At 41.5% G+C, this 14,610-nt stretch overlaps 1 protein-coding gene across 1 annotated transcript; it reads left to right on the top strand.

Annotated features, from left to right (window-relative positions):
* The first annotated feature begins 5,101 nt into the window (after window positions 1-5,101).
* Window positions 5,102-6,268, top strand: LOC110924168. The gene is made up of 2 exons (XM_022168206.1): window positions 5,102-5,174; window positions 5,736-6,268. Exons 1-2 carry the CDS (start codon window positions 5,102-5,104, stop codon window positions 6,266-6,268), a joined length of 606 nt encoding a protein of 201 aa, XP_022023898.1.
* The last annotated feature ends 8,342 nt before the right edge of the window (window positions 6,269-14,610 follow it).

The raw sequence follows: 14,610 nt of genomic DNA, 5'->3' as shown, positions 1-14,610 counted from the left end.
AAATGATATATTGCTATCTTTATTAGCAAAACGCCAAAATAATACTGAAAATGGTTTACCCCAACAAAACGCCATAAATAACAAAAAATATTTTCCTCCTTACTATTTTATTTACTGCGTTAGTGTGAGGTTCATTGGGGAACACTAAAAAAGTGGGGAACAATGGGGAACCAACTCAAATGAACTCCGATTGGACTCATTCCAGCGGCGTTGGAACCGGCTCGTCGAACCCTAACTAGGATCTCTTAACCCTAAACCCTAAATCATAACCCCTAAACCCTAAATATATTAGAGTTTGGCTTTTAGGGTTTAGCTTTAGGGTTTTAGCTTTAGGGATTTAGCTTTAGGGTTTAGGGTTTAGCTTTAGGGTTTAGGGTTTAGCTTTAGGGTTTAACTTTAGGTTTGCCATTAGGGTTTAGCTTTTAGGGTTTATAGTTTACATTTTACGATTTTGCTTAGGTTTTAGCCTTATTTTTTAGCTTTAGGGTTTAGAGTTTAGGAGTTAGGATTTAGGGTTTAGGGTTAAGAGATCTTAGTTAGGGTTCGGCGGGCCGGTTCCAACGCCGCTGGAATGAGTACAATCGGAGTTCGTTTGAGTCGGTTCCCCGCTGTTCCCCACTTTTTAAGTGTTCCCCAATGAACCTTCCCCTACTGCGTTATTGTATTTTGTCATGATGGTCTGCATAAGGCCATTTAAAAAATGGCAAACTTAGAAGATGGGACGTTTATAACCTATAAAACTGATAAAAGCTGATCAACACAGTAAATGTGACAACCCTCACCAGAACAGGTATCCGTACAAGTTAATTAATATTTAATTAATGCTTAACTACTGTGCTTGCTTACAATTGTGGATAAACTGTTTCTTGATTTCTGATACATACATATTCATGCATCATACTTTATTACTGTCACTCCATTTATTACACAGAACTATAGTGACAAACTTGATGCACAAAAGCACAGTTAGCACAATGAACGGATAACCCAGTAAACATGCTGACATAGCCAGCACTAAAAAGACACTGTCTCTGAGGCCAGTATGAGCCGGGAATAGGTCACTACACCAGTAGGGAGTGTAGGGAGGTGAGAATTGTAAAACTGCGTCACTAGGTGATAGTTATAGTGACCGGATGTGCCTAAAACATGTTTTAATTACAAAATTCTGCACTTATTACAAAAATTCAGCATTAAACATAACTAGTAAAGTACAAAAACTTGGTAAAATAATGCTAGACACTTCCCAAAGTGTCGGGGATTTATTGTGTCACTAAAAACACTATAAAAGACACTTTAAATACTTATTTAGCACTTTAACGGATCAATATCCAACCGAACAACCAAACTTTACCCGGAACATAAAAATATTGTCAAAAACATTGTTATTACTTTTCTGAGCTAGTTAGGGACCCCGAACACCCTAACACCCTTTATATTTCATAACACACTATTACATACTAACCTTAACATTCTAATCCTAACTATATCTTAACTATCCATTTGAAATCCAACCATAACCCCCCTCCCCCCTCATTCGAACGGTCCCCAAGGGTGGGGACACACCTCTAATTTCTTGAATATTTTAATCCAAATGTTGGATATCTAATAGACATATTATATGTTGGATATTAGAGGAACATGGTTTATAAGATAACACTTAGGGTCTTGATCTTTCATTCACAAACACACAACTTTAGCAAACTTCTCTCTCCCTCTCCTTGAGTGTTCTGCCGAGAACACTAACCCCACCACCACCATCGTCAAGTTTCGATCTAGCAATATTACATACATACAAAGGTGCAAGGTGACATAAAAGGAGGCTCGGTGCTTTCGGAAACTCAAGAACCTCTTTATATTTCTTTTATCCACCTTGTTTACGCCTTGATTCTTCCCTAGCCACGAGCTAGTAGTAAGTGCTTCTAAACATCCTCTTGTTCTTGTTTAAAGTGGTTAACAGGTGATTTAACGGTTAAAATTCAAGAACATACAAGATCATAACTAAAAGTCTTGAAAGTAAGATAAACTAGTTGGATAAAGAGAAACTAATGGTGTAAATCTTGTAAATCTTGGCTAGTTGTGATTATTTTATGTTGTTTGTTGCTAGTAGTGGGACAGATCATCATCTAACCATACTAGATCATGTTCATGGAACATGAACTAGTAATATGTTAAGTGTAAAAGTTGTAAGATGATGAACCCTTCCACTCATGAACATGAACTTGTGTAAATGAAATTTTTCTTGTAAAATGAGGCTCTAAACTAGTAGATCTAAAGATCTACAAGTGGTTTTTCGGAAGAACCAAGTAAAAGATGCAAGTCTTGTTTAAAACCCGGATCTAACATAAACTAAAGGCATTTTAGTGAATAAACAAGTGTGTAAACACTTGTGTAACAAGAAGATTTAACAAAGAAATATTTTTCGTAAATCTTGACTAGAAGTTGTAAAACTTCAAATTCTTTAAAAGTAAGGTTTTTAAGAAAATAAAGTTATTTTTAAAGATAACGAAACCTACTAAATATGTTGGAAAGTTACTACGTATTTTTACAAGACTTACAAGTTCATGAGTTTGCGATTTAGTCTTATTTTGACAAGTGTGATGTTTAATATTGTATATTGATGACTAGTGAATTGTTTGATTGAATTTTGAAAAGAAAATGATACGCTAGTAAGCGTGACCACCTCCAGTTACAGAGGAAACTCTGGCGAAATTTTTCCAGAAAATAACACTTAGAATATTTTTGTGACAAGTGTTTATAAATATATTTTTGACTTGTTTTTCCAAACAAACTTCGCCATGATTTTTATTATAAAATAACCAAGTATTCGCTGGTGGATTTTCGTAAATAAAACTTGTTAAATATATATTTAGAATATATATATCATAATAAAACGCTTGTGTGATGATATGATTATTTTGTGAACTTGAGATATATTATTTTTAGAGTAAAAATAATATTACTGAAATATCATGAAAATACGACTCCAAAATAATACCAACGCCCTCACAAATAAATATTTAAGTTACACTGGTATTATTATTACAACACTAACCTTAAAATGTAACTTATGTATTTTCGAAAAATAACCTTAAATGTGTATTTTGATAAAGTATTGTTTTGGAAATGGTATGAAGTAAAATATAATATTTTTGGGAAAAATATGTATATTTTGGAAATAGAAAATTGTAGACAAGTGATTTAAAATATATTTTCATGTGAGACTTAAAAATATATTTTCAGGAATTATAAAACACACATGTATTAATACCCCCATCCTTGGGAAGGAATATATTTACAAAATAATTAAGAAGTGTAAATACGAAATAGTTGTCTAACTATTTCCCAAAAACGTTAAACCTTATGCCAAGGCACGGCCGTCCGTCTAATAGAAGTTAGTACGTGTAGGTTGTCACGCAGGAGGTTGATTGAGATTGACTATTTCGAGACGCACTTCAGTGAGTTCATGTCCCCCTTTTCTCTTAACTGTTTTCAGTTTTTATACTTCGGGGGTGAAATACATGTTACTTTGATTATGGATACTTTTATACATGGTATGGTTAGCGTAAGGAGGGTTACTACTTAGATCATGTGAGTGGGTAGGCGGAAACTAGAGGCCATTAATCCTCATTGTAGGACCGAGGGTCATTAGCGGTAGATCTATCTGGGTGTAGTGAGCCCAACTCCAGGCCCAACTGTACGGACCTCGGGGTGACTTTGAGCCCGACGCAAAAATCTGCTAGGTTTGAGTCTTCCTACTACACTTCACACATATCATTGGCCTTGCAAACCAATGGTGATCTCATTTTTCCTTATTTGCTACATACCAGGGATTTTTCATACATACAAATGTATTACAAAGGTTTTTACATACTCACTTTCACATGAACTCGCTCAACTTTTGTTGATTTTTCAACTTACATGTATTTCAGGGAATTAGGGATCTGGCGAGGTATGCTATGTCTTCATGCTGCGTAAGAGGAGTGATGTCATCCAAGTTTAGGGGTTGTGACTTTTACCTGGACGAGTCACAAGTCTTAAACTGTGTTTATTTCATGTTTGTGGTTGCGTCTTATGAACAATGTTTTTATTTTGTTGTGTTGTAAACTCGTTGCATGTGTCAACTCTTAAAACAATGTTGTCGTATTTTTATTTTAAAACATGAAGTTATGGATGATCATCATGGTTTTACTATCGTATAGCTTTGTTGTGATTAAGTTATGGTATTAAGAAGTCACACCAAATAAACCCACCCTTCCGCAAAGCCAGGGTGTGACAGCTTGGTATCAGAGCTTTGATCATAGCGAACTAGGATTCCTTCTCGAGTCTAGACTATGATCACTAGGGCTCTCACGAAAACATTTTTACATTGCATACAATACGTCCAGATCCAGGATACAAAATATTTTTACAAACAAAAAGTATGAGCACATTTTTCAAAAATTATGATTCAGTCTTTTCGACTGGGAGGTTGATCAGGGAGACCTGGGATTCAGTCTTATCGACTGGGAGGTTGGTCAGGGAGACCAGGGGTTCAGTCTTATCGACTGGGAGGTTGGTCAGGGAGACTAGGGATTCAGTCTTATAGACTGAGGGGCCAATCTTTAAGATTGGGGAGGTTTTGGTCTGAGAGACCAGGGAGTCAGTCTGAGAGACTGGGAGGGTAGTCTGAGAGACTAGGAGGTTCAGTCTGAGAGACTGGGAGGGTAGTCTGAGAGACTAGGAGGTTCATTCTGAGAAGCTGGGAGGGTAGTCTAGTGGGACTAGGAAGAAATGTTTGCTTGCTTATTTGTGAATAACATGATTATTTGATTATATGATTGATTGTTTGTGCATATGTGTGTTTGTGTTACAGACATCATGCCTTCATCAGATACTGGAGTTTCAGACATATCAGATCCCATGGCTATAGTATCAGATGACATAGTTTCATCAGAGCGGGAGGTCCAAACTTCCGATACTACCAGCACAGATGATGACGTCTTCCAGCCCTTTTGCGCTGCCTGACGTCGTAGCCGAGCCTGCTGATGGCCATCTCGTTGGGGAGTTACCACTCGCGGTGATCCCTGCTCCTGTACCCCTTGCTGCTTATCCGGTTGTTGACATGCCCCTCGATATTGTTTCCGACGATGACGTCGATTTGTTTGAGGAGGACCCACTTGAGGATGACCTTGAGGGTTAGGTCCCTATTGCTGCTGATGATATCCTACTCATTGCTGATGCTCCTGCAGAGGAGGCTCCTGTTCATTCACCTGTTCCAGACTCCTTTGAGTCTGTGGCGTCCGCACCCTCGCACACTCAGGGAGTGCAGCACCACTCACACGACGCCGACCCTGACATGGTGTCATCAGCTGCACCTGCTCCCGCACACAGTTTAGAGTTCGGTCACGATGTTGATGATGATCCAGATCCTGTTTTTCCACCTGGTTTTGATCCTGACCATGATATTGAGTTCATTCATTTAGACCAGCCCCTGGAGGATCCTGTAGCCCCTGTCGATCCTTTGTTTGCTGATCTAGCTGATTTTGAGATGGATTTTGTTGATCCGGAGCCTGCTGTGGCCCCTGAGCCAGTCGTTGCTACTGACCCCGCATTAGAGCATGACCCTGTTCATGCCGATGCACCTGTTGTTGCTCCTTTTGTTCATGATATACCTGTTGACGATCATCCTGTTATTGCTCCACCGTTGGTGGATGATCACGTTGCTGATGCTCATGTTGATGCTCCACTTTTGTTAGAGGATCCTGTTGTTGCACCATTTCCTGATCCTATGCCGGTGATGTTCGACCGTGCACCTTTTGCGGCCCATATGGATCCACGATACGCTCACACCCGCAACGGGTGGATAGATGATGACGATGATTACCCACCTTTCGTGATACCAGTTACACCACCTGTAGCCCCCGTTTCAGCCCCTGTTTCAGCTCCCATTGATGTTCCTTTGCTTCCCACACACACCACAGATGCTCGCTGCACTGACTTACCTATCACGTTTCTTCAGGACATACCTCCACCACGTCCTGGGGAGGGTTCAGCACGACAGTCGTTTGGTCATACACCCTTCGTGTCAGGAGGAGATCAGTTTGTACCTCAGATTTCTCATCCTACTGTTGTTCCCACTGTTGCACCATTTACTGTACCATCCTTCACCCCATCTAGCGAGCCATTCCTATGGACTACGCCCCCCATTATGCCACCATCTGATCCGTATCACCCGTACCACATACGGTATTCTACGGAGGATATTCTCACATCTTTCATGATACAGTAGGAGGCGCTGACCCGTCGCATACAGGAGCTGGAGAGAGCTCAGCGACCACCGTGCCATTGATAGACCCCACATGAGTATCACACCCTCCACGTCAACTTTCACCCGATTCTGCCGCTCGCTTTTGGACTCCTGAGCAGCAGATAGCATACTTGTTGCGCTCCCATCGTGCTATGGAGGAGGACTGGTTGCATATGCGACGTTTACTCTTTTCTCGTTTTCCCCCTCCTCCACCGCCATCAGCTTAGGCCTTTTGATTCGACGCAGGTAGACTTTTGAGGAGAGGACCGCGATTGTGCAGATTACACAGCTTTTTGGGAGACCGCATTTTGATGATTATGACTTTTAATGATTTGTATATTGGTTGTTGTTGTCACTGATTAGATAGTTTGGACTAGGGCGATGTGGCCCTTAGTCACTGATGATGTACGATACAGTTATGAACTTGTAAACCTTACATTGTGGTCTTGATTTATGATAGCGAAATCGCAGTATTCTCATTATACGTGATGTTGGATTGATTGTTTATATTTTATAACATGTGATGTTATGTGTTTGGTATTTATAACATGAGATGGTATGTGTTTGATAAATGGTATACGTATGATTCATTTACTTATTACGACCTGACCAATGTGAACCATCTTTTAGAAGATGCCGCCGAGACGTGGTCCACGCATGCCTACCAATGAGGCAGAACTCCAACAAATCATTGCTGCCTCCATAGCACAGTATGCAGCCTCACAAGGAGGAACCAGCGGAAGCAACTCGAACAACAACGGCAATAACAATCCACCCCATGGTAATGTTAAGTCGTTTGAGACATACTACGATACATTTGGATATTTTTAGCATGTTCGCTAATACCATTTGTATATTCTAACGTATGTGCAGGGTGCACTTACAAGCAATTCCTCGACTGCAAGCCCGTGAACTTCGACGGCACCGGAGGTGCTGTTGCTTTTGTAAGATGGGCTTAAAAGACTGAGTCTGTTCTTCGAATGAGCAAATGTGCTCCCGAACAACAAGTGACCAACATTTCTGGGCTATTTCTGGATGGAGCCCTATCTTGGTGGAACTTACAAGTACAAACTCTTGGTGAAGCCGCTGCTTATGCGATGACATGGAATGAGCTAAAGGAGCTCATGCGAAGGAAGTACTGCTCACGCGCTGAAATTCAAAGGCTGGAGACGGAATTCTGGCACTTGAAAATGGAAGGTCCCAAGATTGCGGAGTATGTTCAAAGATTCCATGATTTGTCTCATGTGGTGCCTTATATGGTTACACCGGAATTCAAACGAATCGAGCGCTTTATCTGGGGTTTAGCACCTCAGATCATGAGTATGGTCACTACTTCTAAGCCTTCGACAATCACAGATGCCATCGATCTGAGCGTGGCTCTTACTGAGGAAGCCATCCGCTTAAACAAGTTTTCAAATGTTGAGCAGAAGAAGAAGGAGACTCACGTAGATTCGTCTGGCGAGAACAAAAGGAAATTCTCGAACTTCAAGCAGGGTACAAGCGGTGTTGGCAAGAAAGGAGAATCAAGCACATCGGCGAAGGCTGTAACCGGTGTTGAGAAGAAAGGGAAGGGTTATATGGATACACAGCCCAAGTGTAACACCTGCCAACGTCATCATTCTGGCCGGTGTGGGCCAAAAATATGTGAAGCTTGTGGAAAAGTTGGCCATTTGAAGGATACTTGCTGGGTTAATGTTGGCCGAGGTGGCCAAGGAGGTTTTGGTAATAGGAACAATAACCGTGGTGGTAACGAAAATCGTTCCCAAGGGAATAATGGAGGAAATGGAAACCGAGGGAACAATGCAAATCAAGCTGGGAACGCGAATCGAAATCAAAACAACACTCAAGGTGGGAACGGAGGTGGTAATGGGCAAAAATTGGGTTGTTTTAACTGTGGTGACATTGGGCATTTTAAGAAGGAATGCCCAGGATTGAACCAAGCACGGGGAAGAGTCTTTAACATCAAGGCGAGGGAAGCGCTCCTGGATCCCAATGTTGTTACTGGTACGTTCCCTATAAATCAACGCTTTGCATCCGTTTTGTTTGATACTGGTGCAGATTATAGCTTCGTGTCATTAGACTTTAAGAATATGCTTGGGTTAGCCGCTAGTAAATTAGATATCCCATACTCAATTGAACTGCTAATGGAAAGCTAGTTGAAGCAAATGAAGTTATCAGAGGTTGTGTAATCGAATTGGGAGAGCATGAGTTCACTTTGGATCTACTACCACTCAAGTTGGGAAGCTTCGACGTGGTAGTAGGGATGGATTGGTTGTCGAGCAACAAGGCTGAGATTGTATGCCACGAAAAGATCATTCGCATCCCAACAGAAGATGGAGAGACGATCGTAGTTCATGGAGAAAAGCGCGATACACCTCTAAGAATCATCAGCTGTTTGAAAGCTCGAAAATGTTTGCAGAAGGGATGTGTTGCCTTCTTAGCGCACATCATGGATAAGGAAGCTGCTGAGCCGAAAATCGAAGACATCCCAGTGGTGAAAGAATATCCTGAAGTCTTTCCAGAGGCGCTTGCCAGGATTGCCACCCCAAAGGCAAGTGGAGTTCCACATTGACTTAGTTCCAGGCGCTGCGCCTGTAGCTAAGGAACCTTATCGACTTGCCCCTTCAGAAATGCAGGAGTTGTCAACACAACTCCAGAAGCTACTAGACAAAGGATTCATCATACCAAGCGTCTCACCTTGGGGAGCTCCAGTTCTGTTTGTCAAGAAGAAAGACGGTAGTTTTCGTATGTGTATTGACTACCGGGAGTTGAACAAGTTGACTATCAAGAATAGATATCCTCTGCCAAGGACTGATGACTTATTCGATCAGCTGCAAGGTTCAAGCTACTTCTCGAAGATCAATTTGCGATCAGGTTATCACCAGCTGAGAATACAAGAGGAAAGTATTCCTAAGACCGCCTTTAGAACTCGTTATGGACATTACGAGTTTCTGGTAATGCCGTTTGGGTTGACAAACGCGCCAGCTGTTTTTATGGATTTGATGAATAGAGTTTGTAAACTGTACCTTGACAGGTTCGTGATTGTGTTTATTGATGACATCTTGATTTATTCGAAGACGAAGAATGAACACGAACAGCATTTAAGAGCTATTTTGGAGTTACTGAAGAAGGAAAAGTTGTATGCCAAATTCTCGAAGTGCGAATTTTGGTTACGCGAAGTCCAATTTCTTGGACACGTGGTTAATGGAGACGGAATCCACGTGGATCCCACCAAGATCGAAGCAATAAAAAATTGGGAGACTGCAAAAACACCAACCGAGATTCGATAATTCTTAGGATTGGCTGGGTACTATCGAAGGTTTATTGAGGATTTTTCAAAGATCGCTCAACCATTGACCTTTCTCACGCAGAAGGATAAGAAGTTTGATTGGGGAATCAAACAGGAAGAAGCATTCCAGATACTGAAAGACAATCTTTGCAATGCGCCGATCTTATCGCTACCGGAAGGAACAGATGATTTCGTAGTATACTGTGACGCCTCGCGTCAAGGTTTGGGTTGCGTGTTGACGCAACGCCAGAAGGTTATAGCTTACGCTTCACGCCAATTGAAAGTTCATGAAAAGAATTATACCACGCATGATTTAGAGCTAGGCGCAGTGGTATTTGCGATGAAGATTTGGAGACATTATTTATATGGTATGAAGTGTACAATATTCACGGATCATAAAAGTTTGCAGCACATATTCGACCAGAAGGAGCTAAATATGAGACAAAGACGCTCGGTCGAATTATTGAACGATTACGACTGTGAAATCAAGTATCATCCAGGGAAGGCGAATGTGGTCGCCGATGCCCTAAGTCGAAAGGAAAGGATCAAGCCCATAAGGGTTAGGGCTTTAGAGATGATTATTCAGACAGATCTTTCCCTAAGCATTCGTGCCGCGCAGAAAGAGGCTCTGAAGGAAAGAAACATCAAAGAGGAATATCTCCGTGGAATGGAGAAATAGTTAGTGCCAAACGAGGAAGGAACGTTATGTTTCATGAAACGGATTTGGGTTCCTTTGTTTGGTGGTTTGAGAAAAGATATTTTTGATGAAGCTCACAAATCACGGTACTCTATCCATCCAGGAGCGGATAAGATGTACCGGGACCTTAAGGATTATTATTGGTGGCCTAGAATGAAAGGCGATGTTGCTGTTTATGTTAGCAAATGTTTAACGTGCGCCAAGGTAAAAGCTGAATACCAGAAGCCTTCAGGACTTCTGCAACAACCTGAGATTCCCAAGTGGAAGCGTTTATAACAAAGTTACCAAGAACGCCAAAAGGTCACGACACTATTTGGGTAATAGTAGACCGGTTAACAAAATATGCGCACTTCTTACCCATCAGAGAGAAGGACAACACGAGCAAATTAGATGAGATTTACATGAGAGAGATCATTGCACGTCATGGAGTGCCTCTCTCGCTCATCTCTGATAGAGACGGAAGGTTTGTGTCAAGGATTTGGCAGTCTTTCCAAGAAGCTTTTGGTTCACAGTTGAACCTGAGTACAGTATTTCACCCGCAAACTGATGGCCAGAGCGAGAGAACTATTCAGACATTGGAAGATATGCTGAGAGCATGTGTTATGGACCTGGGTGGTAGCTGGGATAAACATTTACTATTGGTCGAATTCTCGTACAACAACAGCTACCACACCAGTATTGGAGCCGCACCATTTGAAGCTCTATACGGGCGCAAGTGTCGATCACCGCTTTGTTGGTCTGATGCAGGTGATAGACAATTGGTTGGTCCTGATGTGGTCCAGGAAACCACAGATAAGATTGCACAGATCCGAGATCGCATCAAGGCGGCTCGCGATCGACAAAAATGCTATGCGGACCGAAGAAGGAAACATCTGGAGTTTGAGGTAGGTGACATGGTATTGTTGAAGGTATCACCCTGGAAGGGTGTGGCATGCTTCGGGAAGCGTGGAAAGTTGAATCCGCGATATATTGGTCCATTCAAGATTCTGGAAAGAATTGGTTTAGTAGCATACAAGTTGGACTTACCTGTCGAGTTAAATGGTGTTCACGATACATTCCATGTATCAAACTTGAAGAAGAGTCCAACGCAAGAAACTGTTGCAGTTCCCACAGACGAGATTCATATTGACGACACGCTCCATTTTGTCGAAGAACCAGTTGAGGTTACAGATTGGAAGATAAACAAAACCCGCAGGAGCAGTGTCAAACTCGTCAATGTAACACCCCGTGTTTTCCCAAAGTCAAAGTCAAAGTCAAGAGTTGACTGTTATTGGAATTAAAGATCAATAAAGATTAATTTCATTTTAGTTTCATTTTGATTTTCATATTATTTGGAGTAAGTGTTGTATAATCAAACTAATCGGCCGATAATCGAACTGTGAATCAACGACCGACTGTGAATGATAGGAAGTAACAATGCAATAAAGCTAGTCAATCAATAATCAAGCTAATCAAATCAATCATCGAACTCAAGTGTGGATAATTTTAATGCTTTTATACGTGTGTGTGTGCCTTACGTGTTACTTGTGCATGCTTACTTTATGTTAAAGTGTGTGGTGAATCAATCAAAATCAATCAAGAATCGAAGGATAATCAAACTCAATCGAAACCGACTTTGAAAATAGGTTGTAAGGATGCTTGTATGTTAGATATAGTAGTTGGGACTGAAAGTAATTTGAATAGAAACTCTATCCTACTCTACTCCTCGACTATCGAACTCGAAATATCAAAATTCGACGCGAAACACTCAAAACCAGGCAAGCCGATCGAACAGGGCAACCTGATCGAACAGGCTAGCCGATCGAACAGGCTGTTCGATCGGACAGCCGCTCGATCAGGGATGCTGTTCGATCAGCCAACCCTTTCCACTTTTGGAAGCCTATAAATAGGGCTGTCCTTGTCAAGCTTTCCACTTTTGGAAAAGCTCTGACCGACCAGCCTTCTATTCTCGCCATTTCTCAGATTTCTCTCAAACCGGTAAGTATTTCGCTCTAATCCTTGTACGTTTTTGTTCATTAATCGATTCTACATCTTTCTATCTTTCAAAACTTGGATTTCATCCATGAAATCACCAAGATCTAGGTGTTCTTGGGTGATGTCATCATGTGTTCTTCAAGAACACTAAGTTTTGGCATCATTCCACCATGAATAGCTTAGATCTAACCGATTTCCACATAAATAACCTAAAATCTACCAAAGATCTTAACATTTCACGGTGGGAAAAGATTGGAAGATGGGTTTTCACCTATCTTTCAACTCTTTTACACTCAAAAAGGGTGAAAACGAGACGTGAACCGATTTACAAATCAATCTAAACAAGCACATGGTTCAAGACTCGGGTTCTACCGAGAGATATACCGATTTCGGGTTAAACGTTAAACTTAGGTTCCAAACCGTCTCTGACCGAGCTTGGGTGATTCCTGCTCGAGTCAGTAGACTAAGTAGGGACTTCAGCTTTGTGGTTCAACTCGTAGTCAAAATATCTCTAAAACATCAACAATTAACGGGAATAACCAAGTGTTAAGTGATAGGTTAACCGAATCGAGAAGCTGGCCGAACGGCTAGGCTGTTCGATCGAACAGCCCAACCGAACGACTACGCCAGCCGATCGGCTAGGCTAACCGATCGACTAGCACCTGGACCCACCAACTCACAAAAGTGTAGTATTGACGAGGTACTGTTCGATCGACTACGCCACTCGATTGAACATTACTGCTCGAATCATGAGATACTATACTTCAACACTTAACCTTTTCGAAACATTGGAATGTCACCCGATCGAGCATGCCAACCGATCGAGTGACATATTTGAAAACAATGAAGTGCTAGCCGATCGGTTGGGCTAACCGATCGAACAGCCCGTTCGATCGGCCAACTTGAAAGGTGATGCTGCAAAAACTTCAAAAGTACAAACCATCATACACAAACACATCCTTCACATCCAAGGAAGAAACAATCCACTTGAAAGAACCAGCCGATCGAGCCAGCCGGCCGATCGAATGGATGTTCGAACGGACTTTCAAACCAATCGAACAGCCCACTCGATCGAACTGCCGTCCGATCGAATGGCCTACTCGATCCAAGTACATTGTTTACTTTTTCCGCGTTACTCATCGTTGTGTTATCGAACTATTCAGGCTAACCTATTCTCAGTGCTCCTTTCAATCCACAACCAACCACTGTGAGTATACTCGATCCCTTTTTGCTTTCAGCACTTTTGGGTGTTACATACGTAATCTATCAAATTCACAAACAACACAAACTATTTGAACGCTAACCTACTTGCATGTATTACTTGTCTAAATGATTGCTGTTTATTATGTTTACACGTGGAGTGCTATCTGCCTGCTTTAGCAACGTAGTACTATAGTTTGGACTCAGCACCCGTTCACACGGGGGTTGCTAAGGACAATTACTTGCATGGATTACAGTGGTAATCATGTATTGCGAACTGTCTCGGACAGTCAACTCGAAGTCGTTGGTATCGATGGTCCCATGTTGATAATTTACATGCATCGTTTGCCCTTGTGTACGTGCTTGGTTATGCGTAAACTTTTCGAACTTTATATGCTATATCAAACTTGTGTACTCACCTTTACATTATGTGTATTGACTGTTATTTTAACGTATGTGACAGGTGCTTAAGCTACTAGCGTGCTAGGGAAGCGAGGCAATAATAAGCTTCTAGGAGCCTGTGACCTTAGGACAGTGTCCACATACCTGCTCCAGGGCCATAATTATCTGTAGATCTTGTACTGGCACCTGTAGTCAGTAAGATTTACCGTTAGCCGTCTAGAAGTCTTAAAACAATATTTAATTTCGGTCTGTAATAATTAAGAATTTGAGTTGTCGGAACAGTTCCCATATTGTTTAGTTGATTTCTATGATAACTTGTTATTATTTGGGACACGGTATGGGACGTGTTATATAACTGAATTGTATGATAGTTGTTGTGGAAACTTCTGAACAATCTGTTTCGCTCAGTGCCGCGCCCCGATGATTCCGCCATCGGTTGGGGTGTGACAGATTGGTATCAGAGCCATAACTATAGGGAATTAGGTTAGACACGATCTAGTCCGGATCGCTGTCTTAGAGACCTAGACTATAGTTAGGAACCAAGAGACCAAGATTATGTGCTTATTTTATGTTGTTCCCTTCTATTCTATCATTACATCTGAACTCCGAGCCAAATTTCGTAATTTGGACGGGATTAGGAGTGAAACCCGCAAATTCCTGCCTAAATTACAAATTTTTGCCAATTACTTTGTGCAAATTTCTATCAACAAACGGGGGAGAATTATACCAAATTAGGGCTGAAACCCGTAATTTGATGAAAAC

The sequence above is a fragment of the Helianthus annuus genome, chromosome 2, assembly GCF_002127325.2.
Source record: "Helianthus annuus cultivar XRQ/B chromosome 2, HanXRQr2.0-SUNRISE, whole genome shotgun sequence".
NCBI classification, from domain to species: Eukaryota; Viridiplantae; Streptophyta; class Magnoliopsida; order Asterales; family Asteraceae; genus Helianthus; species Helianthus annuus.
The sequence above is the reverse complement of the archived record's forward strand: the minus strand, read 5'-3'. Positions and strand labels throughout refer to the sequence as shown.